Consider the following 27,582-nt stretch of genomic DNA (forward strand, 5'->3'; position numbering starts at 1 on the left):
GCGGGGTCACCTGTCACAAGTATTGATATACTTACTAGGAGGTCCCAACCCTTTCTAAATTTGTTACACAATAATCACTGTGACCAATAAACGATTTTTTCATTTTTTTCATTTTTTCATTTCTAATGTCATTTGTAGTTTATTATACTTGCCCCTTTTATTAATAGTTTGGCAGGGTAGACCGAGGCGAATAGGATCACAGGGCGAATCGGATCAAGGTATTCGAGATGAAAAATCTGTTAGGTAAGTACCCTAATAAATGCAATACCAGGATTTGAACCTGTTTCATAACCCCATAAAACATCACTTAAGGTCACTAGGTGAAGTTCCTGTAGCTACGGAACCAATCGTGAATGGACGGTGCCAAGGCGAGCGGGGGTCACCTTTATATCGGATGTACACCGTTTGGGACTAATGTTAGCCTAGACTTGGGTAAAACTTAGATATTTAGGCAAAATTAGTTAACCGATGTAACACACCGAAATAATTATCAGTATTAGCATCAAATAAGCAAATATGCCAGTTTCAAACTCGCTGTAATAAGTACCTATCAGACCGTCGTAGATTCATAGAGTTATTATAGCACAGATTTGGACTCATTAAAAGCAAACTTATAGGGAAACCCTTGGCTTATCGCCGGTGATACTTGGTAATTCGGTACGGAACCCTTGGAATGCGAGTCCGAATCGCACTTGGCCGGTTTTTAAAATTACCATATTTTCACTCAATACCGATTTTAATTGTTGTTTTCACTTTTCACATTGTGTAACTTATGCTAACCTCAACAGTAATCTAATGAAAACTATTTTCCAACTGTTACTTAATAGCACTTGTTATTCATAAGAGCGCTCCAATGATTTATCTCTCGACAGATCTTTAGCCCATAGATCCCAATATTGCGCAAGAGTCACCGGCGCGCAAAACTTTCATTGTTCAGGGGAGTTGTTCCGAAATCCGAAAGCAGAGTTAGAGAGAGTTGATCAATCAAGGTACCCAGTATTAAGCCTACTTGGGTCAAAATTCTTTTCGTTGTCTTGTTTTTTGTCCCTAAAAAATGTGACGGAGTGGAAGTAATTAGTACTCAGTAATTAGGACAGTTTAGGGGAGGCCTATGCCGGGAGGCAAGTCGACCGATGTCAACTATGAACAGTATGAACTAACATAAATGACAATCAAATTTAATTTAATCTAAATATAAATTTAATGTACTAAATATGCATATATGTATATAAATATTGACTATTTTGACAAATATCCAATAAGTAATGTGACAAAACTATCATTCAAAAAATTTAAGGTCGAAATAAAAGGCTATTTTATTTTATTTTATTTTATTAGGACAGTGGGCCTTAGAAGGATAATAGGATATTATAGAATAAAGGTGTATCATATGCGTACCGGAAAACGACTGTGGGCGCAGCATGGTTCCATTTTTATCGCTTGTCACTATGTCCGTCACTTACTCGTTATAACGTGACAGGGCATAGTGACAAGCGATAAAAATGCGACCGTGCTACCGCGCTGGTTCGATTGAGTACTCGACTCGTGCGTAAGTCGCGATCGCATCCTGAACTCTACGCAGACGGCAATTACGTACTTTCCCCGCTAATCGGTACGGATATTACCGAAACTAGAGTAATTTGGAACGCGGGATGACGATGACGAGCGATGTGAGTGGTTCTAAGTTCTAGATAATGTCAAACCTAATGTCTATGATCTAGAAAATGATGTGATATGACCACACAACGCGAAATTAAGTACTTACGGAATGACCACACATTGTCTAAACAATTTTCGCCATAAGTAGTCGGTAGTCAAACATAATTACACTTAATGGCTTTTTAACAGCTTTTCTAGAAAGCTAGCTACTTACAAATTTGGAGAAAAGGTTAATATGTATACAATTACGTAGTATGACTAGCATTTTTAGTAGCAGCATCAATAGATGAGTGAAGTGTAGGTATCGTTAATTAATCTGTTTATTATACCTGATAATTATTTAAGGTTGTTGAATTTTGAATGAAAGGAATAGCGAAAGATAAGCTCCAAAACACTATTATATTTAGAAATTAGTAGGTACCTATATTTTGAAGAAGGGAAATGCATTAGACTCTGTTGAAATCAAATTAACTACTTAAGTAGGTTTTTACTTTTTACTAAACGAATGAACAGACATCTAAGTCAATATTTATAATAATATACCTACCTATTTATATAGCAAAATTTTGGTTTAGATCACTGTCTCCAATAATACAAAGATTTCCTACGACGATGGATAAAACTCCCTTTTCACAGATGGGTAAAACAATGTCTTCCATTAAATTCTCTCAAGCATCCGATTGATACCTCAAATTTTTACAAATTTCTGTTTTCTTTCTCAATAAATGTACCTTCTGCTGTTCTAAGTCGACCATTACATCGAGCGGTATTAAAATCTGCCACTCTATCGCTATCACGCGATAACCACATCCATCATGCTCACAGACGCGACAATAAACAGAAGTCTATCACTTATCGATCTCATTGCTAAGACGCCAGGCGTGAGAGCCATTGTCAAAATTTTATGCCGAGGTCGCTCATAACAGACAATAGTCGTTTGTAATTAGACACGCAAGGTTAATTAGTTGAAAACTTTGACTTCACACATATACGGAACTTTGGATGATGTTTCCTAGGCTTGAAGCTAAAGCTAAATTCCCTACCTATATACTAGATCTATATATGAGTAAGTTAAGAAAAAGTTTACAAATAATAAAAAATATTTACATTTGGAAAGGGAAAATTTCGTTTGACAAAATGCGAATTTTTCCACTTGGAAAATTTTGACATTTTGGAAACTTGTCGATATCAGCTCCGTAATCTTTAGTAACAAGCAAGCGTACTCTATCTACTAATAAATGAGTTAGTACTAAAGGTAATACTACTTCAACCATCGATCAGACCTTATTCTCTTTTCAATAAGGGTCTATTCACCATGTCAAGGATGGTACTAACATTTATCTTTTTGTTTCAGGAACACTCACAGCAGCTACTGGAGCATCTCACAGAGTCAGAGAAGATATTCCTATTTGGTGCCAATCACAATGGTAAGAAGTTCCAAACACTTATGGAAAAAGTCAAGCAGAAATACGTCTGAATCAATATAATCTCGTGATTTGGTATCTACCTTTACCTACCCAAATTTCGTCTAAATCGGTTCAGCGTGACACTAATATTAGTGAGGATGGTTCTGTTACCCCATGGTTCAGTTCACCTTGGTCTACCCTACTGATCCTTTATCTGTCTAAAAAAATGTAAACATATTTAACAGATGCTCAATTCGAGATCGTCCACCACCACCACAAGCGCTCACCCCCCATCCTGCAGCACCTGGACCTCACGCCGGCGCGAAACCACCTCCTCGACCCTCAGTTCCTCGTGATGAGGAGACGGGCGAACGGAACAGAGGCGGTGGAGCATGAGGATGAGGAGTGCTGGTATAGGAGTGAGAGTGCTGCGTTGTTTGTGTGTGATGATGTGGTGAGTTTTTTAACAAACGTTGTACCTAACATAAAGTTTAAGCTAGACGTGACACCGTTCTTGGGTGATCTTAATGCGTCATTATTAATTAATCGAGATCTAACACATATTACCCTCAATTGGCATCAAATTTATTGTCAATTTAAGATAGTACCTGTGACTAATGGTGGTTTAATAGTTTAATGATTTTCGACCCATGGGCTATTTTATTTTTGATAAAACAGATTTCGACTTGTCAATGCTAAAAAAATTCAGTTTTATTTGCTTTTAGTGTTTTGTTTTATATTATTATAGTTGTAGGTCCTCGCTTTCAGTGTACTAAAGGTTGTGTGAAGAAAAAAGACGGATTATCTTTCTTTGCTTTGACACTTAACAAAAAAAAATCTTTTTCAGAGAGGTGTAGTCAAATCCAATGATAGTTACTATTTAATTCACCCACTACCAGAAAGGTTCCATGATAAAGACTCAAAAACGCACGTCATAGTCAAACGCACTGAAGATTCTAACGAAGAAGACTCTTGCATAGAAAAAGATAGTCTTAACACAATACAGCCTGAACCAGCCAAAACATGGACAAAACACAGGAGAAAAAGAGAAACAGTCACGAGAAAACCCCTAGAGGAATTCAAACTAGACTTAAATCATAGAAACAAGACTATAGGAGCGTTTATAAACAAACTAATCCCAAAAACAGAGAAGCTAACAGAAAGACAAAAGAGGGCTGTGTTGCCAGCAGTGTTCGTTGAAACTGCTGTGTTTATAGACAGAGATTTGTACAAGCATATGACTGTGAATTTTCCTAAGGATACAGAGAGGGAGTTAGTCAGATTTGTCCTAGCTATGATAAATGCTGTACAGTTGCTATACCATGATCCTTCATTAGGTAGACCAGTAAATTTTATCTTAAAAAGACTGGAGATTCTACATGAGGATCCATCGAATTTGAAGAGGCCTCATGATATAGACAGGTTTTTGAGTAACTTCTGTACGTGGCAGAGGCTGGAGAACCCGCCGGGAGATACGGATCCGTTGCATTGGGATCATGCGTTGATATTGACTGGATTGGATCTTTATGTAGTCAGTAAGAATGGGAAGGTCAGCAGTCAAGTTGTAGGTAAGTATTTAAATTTTAGTGTAGACTTTAAAAAAAATAATTAGCAAATCAAATATCTCTCTCGATTCGTAAACCTACAGAAAATAAATGTCTGAGTAACTGTCATTGCTGCTCGTAGCTGTCAAAAACTATTAGAGTCTGCGGAAAGAGACGAGCCGTAGAATGGATTGGATTCCAAAAATTTCACATCTCTTCTCTTTCCGCACATACTCTACCTAAAGATTTATTAAGATCTAAGGAGGTAGTTTTTCGATTAACCTTCATAATATCGAGATTTTATAAAATATTTTTATTTTATTTAGGAAATAAATGTAAATCTGTACCTATTCTTTATTTAAGGTTTAGCACCAGTTGCTGGGATGTGCACAGTCACAAGCAGTTGCACTGTCAATGAAGGAAGGCATTTTGAAAGCGTCTACGTCGTTGCTCATGAAATTGGACACAAGTAAGTACTACTCCTATACCTAACACTAAGTGTATAATATGGGATAAAGGCAAGTCAATAATGACGGTCTACTATAGCTAATCTACATCAATAGATCGATTTGAGAAGCAGCGTCTGGAAAGGGGTCCCTTTTTCCCATAAAATTTTAATTCATAATGTATTGTTTGTCATATTATCATTAAGCTTAAAATAAATTTAAAAGTGGAAAAATTACTGTCTTCGGTGAGACTTGAACTCACGGCCTCTGGATCGTTCGCAGACGTTCCTGCTTGTTAAAAATTAAAATTAATATTATCACTAGTCATAAAACTGAAACCGTTAACTATTCAGGAATTTCGTAAGGTTATTCTATAGATAGGTTAGGTCAGGTTAGGTTTGTTTTATGGCAATCCTGAAAAGTGACGCGTTTCTGAACCAAATAAATTATGACTAACGAACATGCGGGCAAACAATACATTATTACTTAAAACTTTTTGGGAAACAATAGAGACCCGTCTGGAAGACCTAGAAGACCTGGGACCTTTTTTTTTTTTTTTTTTTTGACGGAGTGGGAATGCATTTACGCACGGTGTGTGGGACTCGCCGCTCCTTGTCCCTCTCTTGGCGAGAGGGGGGGAGAAATTGGCCCTACCCACTAAACCCACTCCGGCGTTTCATCCTCTTTGCCGTTCGTGAGGGCACACTGGGATCGATATCATACCACCACGGCGCCCTCCGGCAGCCCCGGCTTATCGCCAGGGCACCCTCACAATGCAGGGGGGGGATCAGAAACGCTTGATCCCCACCCTTACGACGTGTGTGGGGCCGTGCAATGCAGGTTCGGTACCCGCCGGCCCCACTAGGGCTCGAGGCGAGCATATGCCCTTCGCCTTCGACCCTGCCGCCTGCGTCGAAGAGGAAGCGCGTCAGCAGCCGCTTCTCGCTCCCTTTCCGCCTCCTCCTTCTGCGACATAACCTCTTCGCAGAAGGAGGCCACCGCTTCCCATTTCCTCTCGCTACCCAGCATCGCCGCTATTATGCTGTGTAGCGAGAGGTCCGCCACCCCCGTCGCTGCCCTGAGGGAAGCTCTTTCCACGGCCCAGCGATTACACTCCTCCAGAGTGTGCTGAGCCGTGTCATCCGCTGCGCCACATTCGTGGCACTGAGGCCCCGGCTCCCTCTGTATTTTGTGCAGGTAGTGTCCAAAACAGCCGTGTCCGGACACCACCTGCGTCACCCTATATGTCAGGGCCCCCTTGCCCCGATCCACCCACTCGTCCATTATCGGGAGAATAGCCCCTATGGTTCGGGTTCCATAGTGGCTATCCTCCAAGGCCTCCCTCCATCTCTCTCGCAGGCGCTCCGCGGCTCCCCGCATCACCCTCTCGGCCTCCTCCGCGTCTGGGAGCTCCCCACGCCCCCTGGCTTCCGCCCTCAGCCGGTACCTGTCCGCCAGCACCCCTGCGTCCAGCTCCCAAGGCGGGGTGCCGGCAAGGAGGCATGCTGCTGCGTGAGAGGTGGTGCGGTAGGCCCTCACCATCCTCTGGGCCAGCACCCTCTGTGGCCGACGGAGCAATGCCCTCGCGCGTCCCGTCAGTCGTCCAGCCCAAATTGGCGCTCCGTAGAGCGCCATGCTCCGGACGATCCCCGCATATAGCCGCCTACATGGGGCATTCGGCCCCCCCAGATTAGGCAGTAGGCGGCCCAGAGCCGAGGCAGCACCAACGAGACGAGGAGCCAGTCTCGCAAAGTGCTCCTCGAAGGACCATCTTCTGTCCAGGACAAGGCCCAAGTACTTAATGTGGGCCTTGACCTGGACAGCTTCGCCCCCCACCCTCACTGCAGTGCCCGCCGGCAGCTGCCCCCACGCCCTCATTCGCCCGAGGACCATGGCCTCGGTCTTCGGCAGTGCGACCCTAAGCCCCAGGAGTCCTATGCGGTGCACCGTGAGCTCGGTCGCTACCGCTGCCCTTCTGAGCACCTCTTCCAGCTGCTTTCCCCGTACGGCCACCAGTGTGTCGTCCGCATAACATACGGTGACCATGCGTGGAAGCTGCGACCCCCGGATCACCCAGTCGTAACCGAGGTTCCACAGGAGGGGACCCAGGACAGACCCCTGTGGGACCCCACACACCATGGCCCTCGCGCCCCGGACACCTCTCTGCTCATAGAGCACTACCCGCCCCGTCAGGTATTGCTGTATGACGCGCCTCAGATAATGAGGCACTCCATGGTAGCGGAGTGCCTCCCCAATGACCGCGTAGGGGAGGGACCCGAACGCGTTGGCGATGTCCAGAGACACCGCCACCACTCCCTCCCCCTGGCCTGCCGCAAGTAGCCCGAAATCCCTCAACGCGCCCACCGCGTCTATAGTGGACCGCCCCCTACGGAACCCGAACTGGCTGTCATGCAAGTTCGGACCTGTTTCCACTAGGTGCTGCTGTATACGGGAGGCCAGGATTCGCTCGAAAAGCTTCCCGACCTCATCCAGCAGCACGATGGGGCGGTAGCCAGCGGGGGAGTCTGGTGGGCGCCCCTCCTTCCTCAGTAGGCACAATCGCCCCTCCTTCCAGCATCCCGGGAAGCGCCCCTCCTCGAGGCAATCGTCCAGGAGGGATCTGAGACGGTTCCCGAGGTGCTTGAGTGCCAGGAAAAGCACTTTTCCTGGCACTCCGTCCGGTCCCGGCGCTTTGCGTGAGCCCCTGAGCCGGTCCATTGCCCACTCTATCTCGTCGTCGGTGACGGGGATGACGACGAGAGGTTCCACTGGGTCCACTACTGGGGGGGCCATCGCCGGTGGGACAAAGTGCGGTGCCTCCGGAAACAGGCCCTCAACCACTCTCCGGAGGAGTTCTGGGTCCATGGACTCCATGGGCGGGGCGCTCTGCAATTTATTGCGCACCATTCTATAAGGGCGACCCCATGGGTCCCTATTGAGGGTTGCCAAGAACTCCTCCCATCCCTCATTCTTCGCCTTCTTAATGGCCTGCTGGAGGGCCCGCTTCTTCGCTGCCCATGTGGTGCAGAGGAGCTCCTCCTCCTCAGCGGTGTGCCTCCTCCTCCTGCACCGCGTGTAGGCCCGCCGGGCATTATTGGAGGCCGTGCGGAGGGCGGCGATCTCCGGAGTCCACCAATAGACTTGTTTTTTGCCTCGGGCAGGCCGGGCCCGGGGCATGGAAGCGTCACAAACCGTCTCCAGGGACCTTCTGAAGTGGACGGCCCTCTCTTCGATGCCTCTTGGGGCCGCCTGGGGAGCGTTCCACGCCTCGATGATGGCGGCCTCTTCCGCCATTTCTCTGTCGAGGCGGGCCAACGACCATCTTGGGAACCCCCCTCTCCCTGCACGTCGGCCATGAGGACTGGTCGGCGCGGCCCTCTGCAGTGGAGAGACCCTCATGCGGATATATAAATGATCCGAGAGGGTCTCTTCGTCCTCCAAAACTCGCCACTCGGCAACGCGCGCTGCCAGGTCGGGGGTCGCGAAGGATAAGTCAACTATAGACCCCCCATTCCAGCGGACGCACGTCTGCGTGTTGCCGTGGTTGAGGAGGACCAAGCCAGCCGCAGCCGCCCAATCCTCAACCTCGGCCCCTCTGGGGAGAAGACCTGGGACCTGGAAGACGCGACCTAAGGAGGGCGTAGTAGTAGCGCGTGTAGGAGGGCCTACACGTAGATACAACCGCAACTCGACTGCGCGTCGTGTGACCGCATCTTCAAACCAAAGTTTGGTTTTGCGAGCCACGTCATTTCAGAATCGGGACAACAACTGATGATGGAGTCGCCATTGCCGGATACGGCAAAGAAGATTGATGATGATGTGGTCTCCAAATCAAAGAGAAATTTGATAAGGTAGTGGTAGCAACCAGGTAGTGGAAGGTAGTGGTTGTACCTAGAGATGGGCGGCGGGTAAATACCCGGGGTAGATATCGGGTATTTATCGGGTATTTACCCAATCTACCCGGTATTTACCTTTTCTACCCAAATGAGTGGGTATAAATAAAAGTTGGAAACGGAGTAATAAATTGAATTGAGATAATATAAATAACAGTTTTTTTGATACTCATGTAGTTCTATAATAGTAGTTTATGCAACAGTGATATAATAAGGGTTCTTAAAATTCAAGGGTCGAAGTTACAAAACGAGACGTAGTCGAGTTTTGTAAAAAAAGACCCGAGAATTTTAAGAACCAATTATGAGCTGTTGCATACATTACTTTTTCTATGACAGCTGCAGCAAAAAAAAAAAAAAAAAAAAAAAAAAAAAAAAAAAAAAAAAAAAAAAAAAAAAGTTATTATTAAAAAAAAAGAGTTATTATTAAAAAAAAGAGTTATTATTTAAAAAAAATTGAGTTATTATTTAAAAAAAAATTGAGTTATTATTTAAAAAAAAAAGAGTTATTATTTAAAAAAAAAAAGAGTTATTATTGTAAATGAAAACATACCTCTTTCAATCAAGATGATCGGAACTTGTATCTTTAAAAAAAATAAAGCAGTTGTATTATACTCATAAGATGACTGCTAGCAGTCATCTTATGAGCCTATAGACAAAGCATTCAAATGACATTGCTTTAGATATCACTGTCAGTCATTTAATTGACACATTTAAGTGCTGGAGTAGAAAAAATGTATAATATTTGTATTGACTAAGGAATTTGTCAAATGTTTAATATCTTAATACATACATTCTACAATACGTGTGTTTGTCACTCTACTCCTCTTAAACGGCTGGAACGATTGGGATGAAATTTTGTGTGTATATTTCTATGGGCTCCTGAAGGGTTGGGAAAAACAAATGAACCCGGTAGGTGGCGCTGCTATCGGTATATAGCCAAATTCGATTTACTGAAACCGATTGAGTGAAATTTTGTGTATATCTATATTTCAACGAATACCTGGATTGTTTGAAAAAACTATTGGACCCGGTAGGTGGCGCTGCTGTCGGTATATCACCTAATTTTATTTAATGAAACCGATTTGGATGAAATTTTGTGCATATATTTCAACCGGTACCTGGATTGTTTGAAAACACTATTGGCTACAGATATGAGCGCCGCGCCGGCGCGCCGCCGCCGCCGACAAAACTTTCGCGCCGCCGCGGCCGACAAAATTTTGTCGGCGGCGGCGGCGCCGTCAGTCATTTACATTTACCGCAAATTTAACCATTGCAAGCATGGTTAAACGTCTTTAAAAGGTATAAAATGGGGTTAGTTTTGAGATATTAAGCGTTTCCACGTCCAAATGTCCGGCCGTTGGCTTCGCATGGAAGAGCGTCGGAATCGGGTCTCAATTAAACTTGGCCACTGTTCAAATTTCAAGCTTTGCTCTCTCGCAGCTCAATCTTTGGCCTTGCATCGCTCGCATGGAATTAAGCCGCTATCTGAACCTGCAAATTTTTGGCCCTGTTTGGAGCTCAACTTTCGGCCTGTTTTAAAACGCTTGAGCATTGGTCCTTATCCGATCTTAGCTCCATTGCAGCTCGGCCTTTGGCGTCGCACGAATGCGCCCGCAGGAAAGCTCCAGATCTTTAACACTATGGCTTCAGTCTTTATCGGCCTGCGCCCTCGCTCTGCTCTCTTGCAGCTCGGCCTCGCACAGAAGCGCGCCGCAATCGGCGCTCCAGGCGTTCTGCCGTCAGCCAAGCTTACACTTGGCGTTCGATTCTTAGCTGTATGCTTACCTGCAGCTCATCCTCTGGCCTCGCATTGGGAGGCGTCGAAATCAAGTCTTCGGTGTTACATGGAGCTCGGCGTTGGGCCTCACTTTTTGACATAAATCGGTTTTGTTGAATCGATATTGGTTAATGACGGATCTCGATTTTCTTTGGACTGTCGACAAGACGTTTCCTTGATACAGTCAATCCGCAATTTTTAACTAGCACACTGCACAAAAGATAAGGGCCTCGCTAAGATCTTCCGGAGAGCCTCGCCAAGATTAAGACCGCCTCTGATGCCGCGCGATACCGCTTATCCACAGTTTATACGATATCATTTTTTAGGGTTCCGTAGCCAAATGGCAAAAAACGGAACCCTTATAGATTCGTCATGTCTGTCTGTCTGTCTGTCCGTCTGTCCGTCTGTCCGTCTGTCCGTCTGTCCGTCTGTCTGTCCGTCCGTATGTCACAGCCACTTTTCTCCGAAACTATAAGAACTATACTGTTGAAACTTGGTAAGTAGATGTATTCTGTGAACCGCATTAAGATTTTCACACAAAAATAGAAAAAAAAAACAATAAATTTTTGGGGTTCCCCATACTTCGAACTGAAACTCCAAAATTTTTTTTTCATCAAACCCATACGTGTGGGGTATCTATGGATAGGTCTTCAAAAATGATATTGAGGTTTCTAATATCATTTTTTTCTAAACTGAATAGTTTGCGCGAGAGACACTTCCAAAGTGGTAAAATGTGTGTCCCCCCCCCCCCTGTAACTTCTAAAATAAGAGAATGATAAAACTAAAAAAAATATATGATGAACGAAATCTAGTAAGTAGTTTTTTTTTATACGTCATAAATCGCCTAAATACGGAACCCTTCATGAGCGAGTCCGACTCGCACTTGGCCGCTTTTTTCGTACCATTATTCAATAAATTATCCTTGAAAATAAAAGATGCATTTATTTCATGACTTTCTTACAGCAAAGACATGTTTATTCAGTAAAATTTTGGTTTGAATTCTTTTTTCATTATTCGAAGGTGTTTCAAGGCCAGGCCGCCATTTCGCCGCCGCCGCCGATCAATTTTGACCGGCGCGCCGCCGCCGGCTAAATGCCTATCGGCGCTCATATCTAATTGGCTATATACCTATAGCAGTGCCACCTACTGGATCATATTGTTTTCAAACAATCTAGATACAGACAAAATTTCATCCAAACCGGTTTCAGTAAATCAAATTTGGCCATATACCTAACGATAAAATTACTGTATTAAATAAAATGTAGAAATATCAAAACCAAATTATGAAAATAATTTAAAAATGGTAGGTAAAATAAAAATAAATGAAAAAAAAAGGAAAAATATAAATACATAAAATAATAATAGGTACACAAATTAACAAAGAAATGTAAATAATACGGTATACAATAGCTTAATTAAATTAACATTCCTACAACACAAATTACACAAATCTGTGAACAAAATGCACTCGTCGAAAAAAAATTACATTAATTGTGTACAAAAAAGTTGTGTGATTGTGATTTGTGTACTTTATTTTAACTTATTTTCATATTTATACGATAATAATATTGATATATCTTATTTATATAATGAATTTCTTCAATTATACGAACAAATTTTAAATACCCAACAATTTGGGTAGATACGGGTAAATATCGGGTAGATTGGGTAGTTTTGGGTATTTTCCCGGTATTTACCCGCCGGCGCCCATCTCTAGTTGTACCTACACTATAGTTCGTTTTTTGTAGCATTAGAAAGAAGCTAAACAATCTTGACGTGTCTTTTTATTAAAAAACGCTTTAAAAAAATAGTTTATATTACTTATGAAAGCAAAAGAATGTAAAATATTGTATAGTTAATGATTTATAATTCTAACATATTTGCTGTGACTTATTTTTCAATGGTGATTTTTAATAAAAAGACATGTCAAGATCGCTTACCTAATTATTTCTAAAGCAAAAAAAACTAAGAGGAGCTGCCAATGATGTCGCAAAAGGGGGCCGTAAAGGCCGTGAGTACTTGAGTAGTGGAATATAAAGTAGGTATCTGAAAGCAGACCCTAGGCTAAGAAGCGAAAAAGGATAGAGAAAGAAACAGACAGTAAATTTAAGTTCTGTTGAATGCCGGCCATGCGCTCTATCTGTCCATAGCCGCACCCAAAATTCAGGGCCCTACTAAATATGCTTTTCACCACATCAACTGGTAAAGGCTTTACTTCATTGTTCAAAAACTGATAACAAAGTTTCATTTTATTCACATGTGGGGCAAAGTAATCAATAGCAAATTTAGAGTTGTGTTATTATGATTTCAGTCTTGGAATGCGTCACGATGGTCCACTAGCAGACAACGGCTGCGATCCCAGCGCCTACATCATGAGCCCAACGCTGGGCAGCGGCAAGATTACTTGGTCACAGTGCAGCAAAAACTACCTGCAGAAGTTCCTGGAGTAAGTTCGACACTTCAGTTACCACAAAACGAGCGCCATCTACTATCTACTTTAACTGACACATTTTCCGACTGTACCTATATTTTGCAAAATATTTTGTGTCATTATTCTTTACTATCTGCTTCGGATTCACACTTCAAACTTGATAAATCTTAGATTTTTTTTTAAACTTCAAAAAGATATTCTGAATTTATTGGGATTTTTTTTTATACGTATTCTACGATTTTTCAAAAACAGCTCTGATAATAGGCCCCTGTGTAGATCCCTGGCAGGCAAGTATTACAAGTACATGCATTGTCAATTGACCAAAATTGTTTTTTTATTCCAGCACCGTGCAGTCCCGTTGCCTCCTCGACCATGGCAACTCGGCTGGACAGCTGGACCACAGTGCCGAAGGCATATTACCGGGGGAAAGATTCGACGCTGACCAGCAATGTAAGTTTTACTTTACCCCCTTTTTTTTTTCATATATCTTTACGGGCCTGATTTAGTTAAATCATGTTTTATCCCTTTCTTACAAATACATAAGTCAAAATGACAGATAAGGACAAAGGATTGTTAGCTAATTGAGGTTTGTAGCGCGTTTATGAATAAAGGGGTTAGAAAGTTACCATCTCGGTAACTTATTTGCTATGAGCTACTTTTGAAGTCATCTTATAACAGCCACATTTGCCGCATGGCAATGTTTTTTTGTTCAAATCTTAGATTATAAATTTTTATGCTTTGTTCTGGCATCTTTTAAAACTCCAAGTTTTCAACGCTGTTAAAAATCGCTCGAAACGTAGAGACTGTCTTCTTCAACAGGCTTGTGGGATATGTATTCTGTTTTTTTGTAATAATTAAATGTTTTTTATGGGATCAAATACATTAACTAGCCATACATGTACATCTGTAGGTACAGTACATTTGTTTTTGACAGATAAGTTGTCCACCAAACACACATTTGTGTGAATAAGTTAAAAATAAATATATAAGAGTCACAATCGGAAATCTCGCAGCGCCTACAAAAAAGCTATGTCGATTCCCTGTACTTTTCTTGAAATATATTTTCGCCAAAATCTAGTAAAAAACTTAGACCTAGATAAGCTATAAACGGCCGTTCGTAATTGTAAATCTAATTGATTAGTCGCTACATTACTTTACGCAATAGCATGAAAGTGGTTGTCAAATCCAACTATGAAATTTACTAAATATAATTCGATTAAATGCGTTGCTAATTTATTTTCTTCGACCACGTAACATTACAATTTGGAAACAAGAGCCGTCAATGAGATCGGACGTGTTTATTAAAATAATTAATTATTCACGTGCATAATTTCGTGATTGTCTGCATTTCCAATCGTGCATTATCTGGGTCATTAGTCATCTACCCCGACCTACGGCTACAGTATAATGTATAAGTGTAGTAAACAAGTGTAAGCGAAAAATGTCGGAGAATAGTCCATTTAATCGGAGTGGACTAACACGTCGCAGCCCGCCCTCAACGCCCACGCCGCAGCCCGGCCCGCCCGGGCCCGCACCAGCAAACATGCAGCAGGAAGAAGAGCCCCCGAAGGTATTTCCCACGAGTGACATCCAGACCTGGCTGAAAAAGATCGAACTGAACCTCCACGACGTATGCTCTACATCTGCAGAAGGTAAACTTAACACTGACCAGAAGATCAGAATTAACAACTTGTGTCGCAACGTGAGCCACTTAGCCTCACAAATGGCTATTGAATACCAATCCCTAAAAAGCCACGCAGTCCAAGCATATCAGTCTCGCCAAGCGCATCAGGAAAAAATGGACCTCGTACAACGCATCCAAGAACTAAAGGAGTCAATTGAGGAATCCAGCCGACAAGTTTCGGGACCTGTGTCGTTTGCCGACGCCCTGAAGAAAAATGGAACGAGGTACGTTCAACCGTCTAACATTAGCTCAGTCGCAATCTATCCGGTTGACAAGTTGAAATCGAGTGAGGAGACAAAATCTCTCGTTCAAAAGATTATCCGGCCCGAAGAAATGAAGCTGCACGTGAGAGGGTTGCGCAAGATCAAAAACGGCGGCGTAGTGATAAGCACTGACTCAAAAGAAGACGTAATAAAACTCAAGCAATCGGCGCAGCTTATGACCTCTGGACTCACCGTTGACGAGCCACAAAAACGCAAGCCCAGAATTGTAGTCATTGGAGTTCCCGCGGACATGCAGGAACCTGAAGTCCTCAAGTGCATATTCCATCAAAACTTAGCCGATAAATTACAAGATTGGTCGCTCGAAAAATTTATGGCTTCCACTAAGCTCAGTCACAAATCCGGAAAAAAGGACGCCGAGACCTGTAATTATATAATTGAAGTTTCTGGAGCGATACGCAAGGCCTTAATTACGAACGTCAGAGTTTTTGTAAACTGGTCATCGTGCCCTGTTAGGGATTTCACCTTGGTTACGCGCTGTTTCAAATGTCAGCTTTACAATCATGCAGCGAAGACCTGCAAAATGGAGACTCACATCTGCGGCCACTGCGGCGAAGCGGGTCACTCATTTAAGGAATGCACAAAAAAGGACGAAGCACCAAAATGTGCAACATGCTCGTACTACAAGAAACCATGCAACCACCAAACAGGCGAAGCCGACTGCCCAGCTAGAAAAATGGCCGAAAAAAAGGTATTTAAACTCTATAGATTATGAAGGCGCCTAGGAGCGCTAACTTTTCACATACTTTTATAGCACTTCATTCACTTTCATTAGTTTAACTACCTATGAACAATAGCATATTTTCTGACCTAGATAGTTTCTCTGTATCAGAGTCTAAAGCATGCGATGTGGAAACCTGCAAACATCATGTTCGCCGCTGTTTAAATATAAACAAACTTGGAGATGATTTACGCAATATTGACTTTGGCCCCGTTTATAATTCTGCTGATGCAGAAAATAGTATGCTGTACCTGACCAAAAATGTCCAGCAAGCAATTTTACTTAACACCAATAAGACACGTCTTAATAGCAACGCCCTTCAATAGATGACGCACGATGATACAGAGAACTTACTAATAGTCGTAAAATGATTACCTACTGTACTCTGATATTTAATGGAACTTAAGAATCCACTTTTTGTTTAGGTAATAAGACTTATATTGTGTACCATACCTATAGTTTATAATTAAGTGAATAAGTAATAAATAATTAATATTGTCCTTTGCTGCCTGAAACACAGGGAATCCTAGTTCAGGCATTTGTAAATCACTTGTCTTTATAAATTATTAGTCTTTAAGAGCAACCACTGTACTATACTTTTCTCAATAAAATTATTTGTAAATTATTTGTATTTGTATTACGTAATATTTTTTCTTTTTACTCGATTACGGCAAGGCCAAAAAAAGGTTGAAGCGTGGATGAAGGTCGCGAGTTCGAACCCCGGTTCGTATACCAGTCAGTTTCTTGAAAGGTGTACACGTGGTAATACGTTACTATTCATAAAAAATCATAATATATGTGTTTGTTGCTAGGCCTAGATGAATAAAGTAGGTATAGGTATTTGAACTTGAACGTACCTAACCTACAAAATACTTAGGATCGTTCAATATTTACCAATCGCCTTTCGGTAAACGAAAACATCGTGAAGAAACTAGACTAATTCCAGCTTAATCTTCCACGTTGAAAGGTTAAATGCAGTCGCAATTGTAAAAACTGTTTGTAAAAAGTGCCTGTTTAAATTCATGGGATACAATTGCCCAGCGGACCTCATGAGGCTCCCCAAGCGAAGTGGCAAAATTCCGGGAGAACAATAGATGATGATGATTACAGGACCATTTCAATTAAATGGACTTCATATAACATGTGTGTGTGCATCTGTGCATGCAATTAATAGAGAAACACGGCGGTAATCAACGAAAAAGGCCGTACAACGACCTCAATGACCACGACTGCTCTGACAAGAGTATCCGACTGAGAAGAGATAACATGTGTATTCTGTTCTCAGGCATGTTAAAGTACGGCCGCGGCAGCCGCCACTCCGGAGCCCAAAGTTTGGAGGATATCTGCAGAGACCTGCATTGTCAACGGGAGCGGTATACCTGGACCTCACATCCCGCTTTGGAGGGGACTAAGTGTGGAGAAGATATGGTAAGATTTTTAAATAGTTTCATTCAATTTTTCTTTAAACGGTTTTATTATTAAACGTTATGGTAGGTTAGGTTAGGTTAGCAGCAGCGAACAGCGAGCGAGCAGCGATTTCGTGGTTGGTCCTATAGTACATGTTGCTCAGTATAATCCCAAAACCTGGCAACGGGAATGCAGTTATTTTTTAGCCACCCTGTAGAACGATGCTGTTTCCATATACATATTTTGACAATTTTCGGACGCCACTGCGTAAACTTCGGCGTAGACCTCTTACAGTTACATAGACCAAGAAAAGTCTGCAACGATTTTGAATATTGTACGCCTTAAAGGCAGGTTATAATGGACATTAAGTATTTTAGAACATCTGTATTACCTACATATAACTCACAATAAAGAAATTGAAATTGATAGCACACGCAGTGCAAGCGTTATTGATACGTCATAATTTCATAGAAGTTTGACGTTTAAAATAACACTTGCACGCGTGTGCTATCAAAATCGTCTTGGTCTAACTCTAACATTTAACCAATATTGTTTTCAGTACTGCCGCGGTGGAGAGTGCGTAGAGCGTGCCGGCGTGCCCCGCCGCGGTCAATGGACGCGCTGGTCGGCCTGGTCGGAGTGTGCTTCAGCCTGCCTGCTTACAGATTCGCATGCCCCGGCGGCTACAGGCGTCGCCGTCGCCAACAGGCGCTGCCAGCGACCAAGGTAGGCTCCATTATCTATCCACTGACCCATCCATCCGTTGGTCTAAATGGTCGGAGCGTGCTTCCGCCTGCACGGGACTCCAATGCCCCGGCGGCTACAGGCGTCGCCGTCGCCAACAGGCGCTGCCAGCGACCAAGGTAGGCTCCATTATCTATCCACTGACCCATCCATCCGTTGGTCCAACTGGCTGGCTGGCTTCCGCCTGTACGGGACTCCAATGCCCCGGCGGCTACAGGCGTCGCCGTCGCCAACAGACGCTGCTTTGGCACAAATCGATTTGCCTAGTCATTTCTAGTGCAAGATGGTAAGGAATGCAATTTGCTCCCGCGACTCCCGTCACCTGTATTGCCTGATCGAGATGATCTAAGTCTCATTGAAGTACATCTTAAGCTCTATCACCACTTCCTACTAGGTGAGATGAGGTACATTTGCTAATCTTTTTAGAACAAGTTTAGTGTTGTAGTCCCTAGAGCATGTAACAGTTCCAAAAAATGTTGAGTACCTAAACTATTCAGAATTGACCAAAATTATGATGGACGTTATTAAATTGTACAACGGGACTTAATCGCGTATCTAAGTTCGAAAAACTCGCGCGGTTAGAAGATGCTGATGTCAACTTAAGCCAGTCTTCTCCGAGACCACGGGGACAACGCCGTCCTCGAAACGTCGGAGGTAAATCTTAAAACTTAGATACGCGATTAAGTCCCGTTGTACAATTTAATAATGTGTAAAAATCGTGAAAGTTTAAATCAATGTAATGATGGACGTCTTCTGATAATTGGATAATATTAAATCAATGATTTCTGTTTCAGGCATGACAACGGGAACAGCTTTTGCTCCGGACATGATAAAAAATACCAATCTTGTCACGCACAGCAGGTCAGTATCATTGAACTATTTAGGGAACCCAACCTTTTAACTAATCTTGGCTTGCAATATTTTTGACACTATCATCTACTAAATATTCATACAACCTTTTTCCTTCTCTTGGGTCTTTCCCCGTTGAATCATAAGGGAACCTCGATTCAGCTTTTCGCAACGGATGTCTATTTATTACGAAACCGACTGCCAAAACTTTCCAGCCTAAAGCTCTATTGGGAATTGGTATAAATACAGTATCTTCACGATGGATTGCTTCACCGAAAAGCGTTTGCTAAATATCATATATAGGTCTACTTCGTTCAGTCACCACACGGGAATGTTAAGCCATTTAGGGTCCTAGCTAATTGGACATTCCATAGCGCAAGTATTGAACAACCAATTTAGATAGGACCCTAAATGACAAAACAATCGCGGAGCGTGATGGTAAGTACCTACCTACATAAGTTCCAACGAACTCATTTGAACTTTGCAAGCCGCACTTACCGCTAGGCGACTAGCTCTCGACTTCAATCAACCTGAAGCCGTTTTTAATGCTCTTAAGTGTATGTTCTTCTGCAGTGCCACAACGTGCCTCCGATGACAGTGAGGGAGTTCGCAGACCAGATCTGCCGGCGGGCCAGAGAAGTGGACCCTGACCTCATTGGAACTGGTCTACAGAGGATAGATACGGAAGGTAGTTCAAACACAGACTATCCCCTTTATTCATAAACGTGATACAAACATCAATTAACACATTAATTGCCACCCAGTCAAACAAGACATCCGCGCCAGGCCACAAAAATTTCTTCATATAAAGCTGTAGTACCACAATTCCGACCCGGTCGTTCGGCCTGGGAACGAAATCATAAACCGATAGTTGGGTTTTCTGCACTGAATGTGTTGACTAATAATCGTTTGTCCGTATCCGTCATTTTGACTTATGTATTTGTAAGAAAGGGATAGAACATAATTTAACTAAATCAGGCCCGTAAAGTTTTATGAATAAGAGGGTAAATTATTTGACCGGTATCATTTTATGTCAAATGGCCAAATCAATAATGACCTGCAGCATAGGGATGTCAATGGTCTTGAGCTGACAAACAAATCTACAAACCCACAACATTAAATGTGACGTTATCTATGAAAAGGGACCTTATTGTCGATGGCGCTTACGCCATTATTAACGATGCTCCGATACAAATACAATGCTGCCTGACGCTGTGCGGCGTAAGCGCCATCGACAATAAGGTCCCTTTTCATAGATAATGCCTAATGATCGTTATTCCATTATTTTCAGATGTCAGCAGCGCTTGCGCAGTTTGGTGCGACACGCGCGGCGGAGGCTACAAATCCCGCGGCTGGACCCTGCCAGACGGAACCGCGTGCTCTACTATGTCACCGATGTTTTGTATTTCAGGAGTTTGTCAGGTAACTTACTTAACTTTAAAATATCACTACACAGTATAAAACAAAGTCGCTTCCCTCTGTCTGTCCCTATGTGTGCCAAGATCTTTAAAACAACGCAACGGATATTGATGCGTTTTTTTAAAATAGATAGTGATTCAAGAGGAAGGTTTATGTATAATTTGTTATCCCGTGCGAAGCCGGGGCGGGTCGCTAGTCAGCAATATAATGTACGTTGCACCATACATGATTCACTGCGTCCTTCGTAGCAGTGTTGGCCGAAAGTTAATGCGAATTGAAAATGTTGGCCATTAACCATTATAAATTGAACCTTAAACCGTATCGGACGATTATAGTTTACGATTCAATTTATAATGGTTAATGGCCAGCATTTTCAATTTGCATTAACTTTCGGCCAACACTGCTTCGTAGCCACGTCTTCATCTAGTTGCTCCCACATGCCCCACATCACTATTTACTCACTCGAAATTGACATCTTCCAAGATCATTTCTTTATGACCCTATCATCTGTATCAACCTTGGAGGATATAACCAAACGGAGTACCCATTAACAGGCGTTCGCCTCTGTCCAAACTCTATGACCAATCTATGGAATCTATGGACTGACGTTTATCTGACATGGCTATTTTTACGTTACGTATACCAATATTTGACGTGCCCCTCCCCGCAAAAATCGGCAGACTGTTTTGTACAGAAAATTACAGACAAGGCGTCTCCATTTGGTTGTATCCTCCAAGGTATCAAGTTATCAACTCGACCAATTCCTTTGTAGAAATTCACCTGCAACGCGAACGCCGACACGGAGTTCTCCCTTCGTCCAGGAGATTGCGAATGGGAGGCGCTTCAACTACAAACCGCCGCCCCCCAACAGTCCACATCATCGTACGTAACTTACTTAAAGATAAAGATAAAAGATAAAAGATTTTTATTCGTGACGTTCACAAAACATGTACGAACATGTACAGACAACAACAGCAAGAACAGAAGAGAACAATAAGTGTGCATCACGAAATGGACCCAACTCAGCATAATGCTAGCTATAAAGCCAGCGCTGGTCTTCCGTAGGACCCATTCGGTGATGCCACGACAGATAACACAAAAAGATACATATTAAAACATTTGCAAAAGATACACAGAAGATGTAATTAAGAAAACAGAGAATACAAAAATTTATACATGAAAACGAAAAGAAAAGAAAAACATAAACATAGACAAAAATTTATAATAGACATAAAATTATGAACGCGACCATACCATGCGTCAACGCTTGCCTGCAGCTGCTAGCGCCAGCGGCGACGTGCGAAACTAAAACTGCATAAGCATGGCATGGCATGGTCGCACCATGGGTTACTTACTGTTGTGGCGCAACCACCCGAAGTGGATCTTGGCCTCCGACACCAAAGACCGCCATGTTACTCTGTCCAAAGCCGTTTCTGTCCAGTCGACGGCGCCGAGTTCTACTTGTTCATATAGTTTGTCAAAGAACCGTCTCATTTCAAACAGACTGAGAGAATCATACTATCTTTGTCTTATACTAAACCCAAAAGAAAAGGAAGAGTATGGTTTTCCTGGTTCACTGACTGACAAATTGGTTTGACCAACTGTACAAAACTTTTTTTAGCACAACTGTGGCAGCTTATGACCTGACTAATGGGAAGTAACAGAGTCCAGCAGTTTTGAACGCCTTGTCGATTCCTAGCCCTTTAACTTAACTTACTCCTTCGTCACCATTCGCTGTCATGTTGACATGTCCAAATTAGTGAATCCTCAGGAGTCATAACTATAATAGGCGGATTAGACTCTCGCGCGAGCCACGAGACGAGCCGCGAGCCGCGCCACGAGACGCGAGTGTAAGCGGTGGGCTCGCGGCTCGTCTCGTGGCTCGCAAGCTCGTCGAGCTAATATAATTTAAACACTAACGGCACGGCATAAGGTTTATAACCGAATGACAAGCCGAACGCGAGTGTAAGCGGTGGACTCGCGTCTCGTGGCGCGGCTCGCGGCTCGTCTCGTGGCTCGCGCGAGAGTCTAATCCGCCTATAAGTCAATTTCTCCGAAATCTGACTGACAAGACTGACATTCATAACTATTGTATTGGTATAATGCTGAATTTGACCCTCTTATTTTTAGATCGAAAACATCATCAACATGGCGCCGCGCAGTGGGTTCTCAATGGCGCCCGTCCAGCGGTTGCCACTACCACTGCATTGCTCCAGGAACTGGTGTCAGATTGGTCCGAGCTGCTCGATCCACCAGCATACAGCTCTGCCGTCCGGACAGCGCTAGGGCTGACTTGGTAAACACCCAGTAGTTTTAACACGTCATCAACATGGTGACGCGCCGTGGGTGGAGCAAACGACAGGCAAGGTTTTAGTGTAAGTAAAGAGAATTTGAAATAGAGGCGTATTGTCAAAGTAAATTTTGCAGCCACAGTATAGGCCAAAGGTATGGTCAGGTATGGCGCCACACCTTTGGCCTATACTCGTGTAGATGGCGCCACTTTTTGATATTTAACAAATTTAACACATATCAGTGAAAGAATAAGGATCAAAGTCAAATGGTGATCTAAAAGTTTTAATCATGTGTCGACAGATGGCAGTAAATTTACTGTAGCTACAAAATTTACTTTGACAATCCACCTCTATACTAAATTCTCTTTGGTGTATGTAAAACCGTGCAAGAAAGATTCAAACTAGTTCCCGATAGCCGACTTCCGGGGTAATCATCATCTTTCTCGCGTTATCCCGGCATTTCCCCACGGCTCATGGGAGCCTGGGCTCCGCTTGACAACTAACCCTAAGAATTGGCGTAGGCACTAGTTTTTACGAAAGCGACTGCCATCTGACCTTTCAACTCAGAGGGTAAACTAGGCCTTGGGATTAGTCCGGTTTCCTCACGATGTTTTCCTTCACCGAAATGCGACTGGTAAATATCAAATGATATTTCGTAGGTACATAAGTTCCGAAAAACTCATTGGTACGAGCCGGGATTTGAACCAGAGACCTCCGGATTGCAAGTCGTACGCTCTTGCCGCTAGGCCACCAGCGCTTCTATTATATAAGTAGCGCCTAAATTTAATGATATAGGTAGCTTAACCCTCAAACCAAGCAGAATTTCATACGCCTTTTGTTCCAGGGATGCACCCAAAGAAAGTCACCATACCAGTACGCGACCATGGTCTGCACAAAGTACAAGGAGAGAGTCAGAAGACTGTCAGGCTTGGGCATGCAGATATCACCAGCACTTGGTTAGTTATATTCTGCACTAGCGACCCGCCCCGGCTTCGCACGGGTTAACAAATTATACATAAACCTTCCTCTTGAATCACTCTATCTATTAACATTTTCGACGCCGTGTCAAACACAAAAGCTGTCTCTCAGACGCCACGTCACCGAAGTGTCAAAACTGAAATTGAACTTTATGCATATGCACCTAGGTCTATGTTGCTCTGTGGTCTATGACCGATTAATACGTCTTTGGCGTTGGACCTGCGGTGCGTATATATCGGTCATTGGCGTCCAAAAGATTAAAACTGGAAATGGAAATCGCGGAGTGAGCCAATCTTCTGTACCTACCTAAAGCCTATTTTTTTATTCCGTAGACTGAAATGACAGTTAATAGTATGAACATGAAATGTCATTTCATACTATTAACTGTCATTTCAGTCTACAGAATAAAAAAATAGACTTTAGTACTATTATTTATTCTGTGATGACAGGAACTGAGAATTCCCGATTTCAGTGTAAATAAAACTATACCTACAGAAGCAAATCTACTGTTCTAATTGTGTAACGCGTTGTCGCGCACGACTTCAAATATGGATTATTAAATTGTACAACGGGACTTAATCGCGTATGTAAGTATTAAGATTTACCTCCGACGTTTCGAGATCGGCATTGTCCCCATGGTCTCGGAGAAGACTGGCTAAAGTTGACATCAACATATTATCTTCTAGCCGCGCGAAACAACTTTAGCCAGTCTTCTCCGAGACCACGGGGACAACGCCGTCCTCGAAACGTCGGAGGTAAATCTTAAAACTTAAATACTCGATTATATCCCGCTGTACAATTTAATAATGTGGTAAAATCGTAAAAGTTTCAATCAGTGTTTCAAATATGGAGTCGTGGACAACACAAGTCATGCTATGCGGTCTGTTACTGTTAAATACCTGCTAAGTATATCAACCATGTTATACGACCGGTCTGGCCTAGTGGGTAGTGACCCTGCCTGTGAAGCCGCGGTCCTGGGTTCGAATCCCAGTAAGGGCATTTATTTGTGTGATGAGCACAGGTATTTGTTCCTGAGTCATGGTTGTTTTCTATGTATTTAAGTATTTGTATATTATATTATATCTTTGTCTGAGTACCTACAACACAAGCCTTCTTGAGCTTACTGTGGGGCTTAGTCAATTAGTGTAAAGTGTCCTATAATATTTATTTATTTATTTACAGAGGACCCCGATCGGCCCTGTCGAATAGCGTGCCAAGATGAGCGCGTATCACACCGCTTCTACTTAGTGAATGGACATGAAGGCTGGTTCCCACTAGGGACGTCTTGTGGGAAGAACAATGCGTCTTACTGCGTCAGCGGGAAGTGTCTGGTAAGTCTTTATAGTGTCTGGTAAGTCTTATGGTGTCCGATAAGTAATTGATAACTTACTAAGAACGCATATCTACTTAAAAACGAGCTGGTTTCCATTAATCTGTCAGCTCCCACGGCTCATATATGAGCCAGAACGCTTATGGTGACGTCATATCGTGGGATTCGACAGGTTAATGACGTCGTGTGGGAAAAATAATTTAACACTTGTTTTTATTTTGACGACTGGGTAGTGACTGCCTGTGAGGCCGCGGTCCTGGGTTCGAATCCCGGTAAGGGCATTTATTTGTGTGATGAGCACAGATATTTGTTCTTGAGTCTTGGGTGTTTTCTATGTATTTATTACTATTTATGTGTTTGTATATTATATACATCGTCGTCTGAGCCTTCTTGAGCTTACTGTGGGACTTAGTCAATCTGTGTAAGAATTTCCTATAATATTTGTTTATCATCATGCATTTGTGCATCATGCATTTAAATACCTTCCAAGCGGATTCAACTACACCCCTAAAAACTGATGATGATGATCCTTCCGGCCGATTTCGGCCATGGCGACCACTCCAACTCCTAGTTTGCTCGGCGCTCGTGCGCCCGAAGATGGCTGACGTAGCTAACTAACCTAAAAAAAAGCGGCCAAGTGCGAGTCGGACTCGCGCACGGAGGGTTCCGCACCATCAACAAAAAATAGAGCAAAACAAGCAAAAAAAACAAGCAAAAAAGCGGTCACCCATCCAAGTACTGACCCCGCCCGACGTTGCTTAACTTCGGTCAAAAATCACGTTTGTTGTATGGGAGCCCCACTCAAATCTTTATTTTATTCTGTTTTTAGTATTTGTTGTTATAGCGGCAACAGAAATACATCATCTGTGAAAATTTCAACTGTCTAGCTATCACGGTTCGTGAGATACAGCCTGGTGACAGACGGACGGACGGACGGATGGACAGCGGAGTCTTAGTAATAGGGTCCCGTTTTTACCCTTTGGGTACGGAACCCTAATATTCCATTGTCAACTAACCACTTTGCAACGCATCCATCCTCTTTAATGCAAATTGATGATTATTATGGTTATTCTTGTCATTTTCAGGAATTCGGCCCCGACAACACACCGCTCTCCGAAACAGTATTCACGCTCCCCCTCCTCAACCGTAACGCCACCGTGTCCGTGTCGCGCTCGTCCCGTCACCGTCGCGACACGACAGGCTCTAATACGTACCGATTCGAAACTCAACGGCACGGATCCGACACTCAACGGCACGGATCCGACACTCAACAGCACGGATCCGACACTCAACGGCACGGATCCGACACTCGGCACGGATCCGACACTCAACGGCACGGATCCGACACTCAACGGCACGGATCCGACAGGGAGCGTGATAGGAGGAGCTTGCGGGCGCGCGGTACTTTAACTGCGACGTTGGAACAACATCATTTGGACGATATCATTGCTAGATTGAATTTGACTCGTGAGTATTATACTTATATTATTATTTGTGATATTTGTTAGTCATGTCCTAAACAGTGTGTTCACATACAGGATGCTATTTTTAAACCCATAACAGTATCATCTTCCTCGCGTTGTCCCGGCATTTTGCCACGGCTCATGGGAGCCTGCGGTCCGCTTGGCAACTAATCCCAGTAATTGGCGTGGGCACTAGTTTTTACGAAAGCGACTGCCATCTGACCTTCCAACCCAGAGGGTTAACTAGGCCCGTATTGGGATTAGTCCGGTTTCCTCACGATGTTTTCCTTCACCGAAAAGCGACTGGTAAATATCAAATGATATTTCGTACATAAGTTCCGAAAAACTCATTGGTACGAGCCGGGGTTCGAACCCGCGACCTACGGATTGCAAGTCGCACCGCTAGGCCACCAGCGCTCTTAAACCCATAACAGTATATTGGAAATTTTCCATCTTTCCGAAGGAAAATGGGAGATCGACATTCGTTTATATCACAGGGAATCGTTTGATAAAAGTTTAGGTTTACTTAAGCTTACCGTATAAAAATTAGCTCTGTTTTATCAACCAATTCCAACATTTTTACAGAAAACCACAACGAGCACGTAATCTACTACGACCCGATACCGGACACCATCGAGGTGGACTTCAACAACCCTATTCACATCGCGCCGGAAGACACTATGATAGGAAAGCCACCGCGACCTACCTGGGACTGATCACTGATAGAACACTGACGAATCACTGCCAGATACCAAGCAGTACGGATCCGATACGGTGCTCAACAATCCGATACATATCACGCCGGAAGATGCCATGATACGGAAACCACTACTACCTAGTACCTACCTGGGACTGATCACTGACAGAATACTGACGAATCACTGACAGATACCAAGCAGTACGGATCCGATACGGTGCTCAACAATCCGATACATATCGCACCGGAAGACGCCATGATACGGAAACCACTACTACCTACCTGGGACTGATCACTGACAGAACACTGACGAATCACTGACAGATACCAAGCAGTATGGATCCGATACGGTGCTCAACAATCCGATACATATCGCACCGGAAGACGCCATGATACGGAAACCACTACTACCTACCTGGGACTGATCACTGACAGAACACTGACGAATCACTGCCAGATACCAAATAATACGGATCCGATACGGACATCAACAATGATACGGACACTGCCAAGACCTACCTGAGACTGACTGTAGGTTGGTTAACCTCAGAAATATCACAAA

At 43.3% G+C, this 27,582-nt stretch overlaps 1 protein-coding gene across 1 annotated transcript in view; it reads left to right on the forward strand.

The window, feature by feature from the left end:
• The window catches only part of LOC134655111 (A disintegrin and metalloproteinase with thrombospondin motifs 16-like), a 60,676-nt gene extending 33,519 nt beyond the window's left edge, over nt 1-27,157 (forward strand). Inside the window, exons 2-19 of the mRNA XM_063510573.1 lie at nt 3,014-3,086; nt 3,311-3,519; nt 3,913-4,633; nt 4,973-5,078; nt 13,037-13,171; nt 13,500-13,606; nt 17,128-17,270; nt 17,809-17,975; nt 18,788-18,854; nt 19,416-19,530; nt 20,134-20,264; nt 21,034-21,143; nt 22,392-22,557; nt 23,397-23,508; nt 24,713-24,861; nt 25,946-26,034; nt 26,230-26,327; nt 26,909-27,157. Of these exons, the coding sequence (XP_063366643.1) occupies nt 3,014-3,086; nt 3,311-3,519; nt 3,913-4,633; nt 4,973-5,078; nt 13,037-13,171; nt 13,500-13,606; nt 17,128-17,270; nt 17,809-17,975; nt 18,788-18,854; nt 19,416-19,530; nt 20,134-20,264; nt 21,034-21,143; nt 22,392-22,557; nt 23,397-23,508; nt 24,713-24,861; nt 25,946-26,034; nt 26,230-26,327; nt 26,909-27,039 (2,829 nt within the window). The 3' untranslated portion in view covers nt 27,040-27,157. The remainder of the gene's footprint in view (nt 1-3,013; nt 3,087-3,310; nt 3,520-3,912; nt 4,634-4,972; nt 5,079-13,036; nt 13,172-13,499; nt 13,607-17,127; nt 17,271-17,808; nt 17,976-18,787; nt 18,855-19,415; nt 19,531-20,133; nt 20,265-21,033; nt 21,144-22,391; nt 22,558-23,396; nt 23,509-24,712; nt 24,862-25,945; nt 26,035-26,229; nt 26,328-26,908) is intronic.
• Nucleotides 27,158-27,582: the final 425 nt, after the last annotated feature.

Source organism: Cydia amplana, chromosome 16, assembly GCF_948474715.1.
Source record: "Cydia amplana chromosome 16, ilCydAmpl1.1, whole genome shotgun sequence".
Lineage (NCBI taxonomy): Eukaryota > Metazoa > Arthropoda > Insecta > Lepidoptera > Tortricidae > Cydia > Cydia amplana.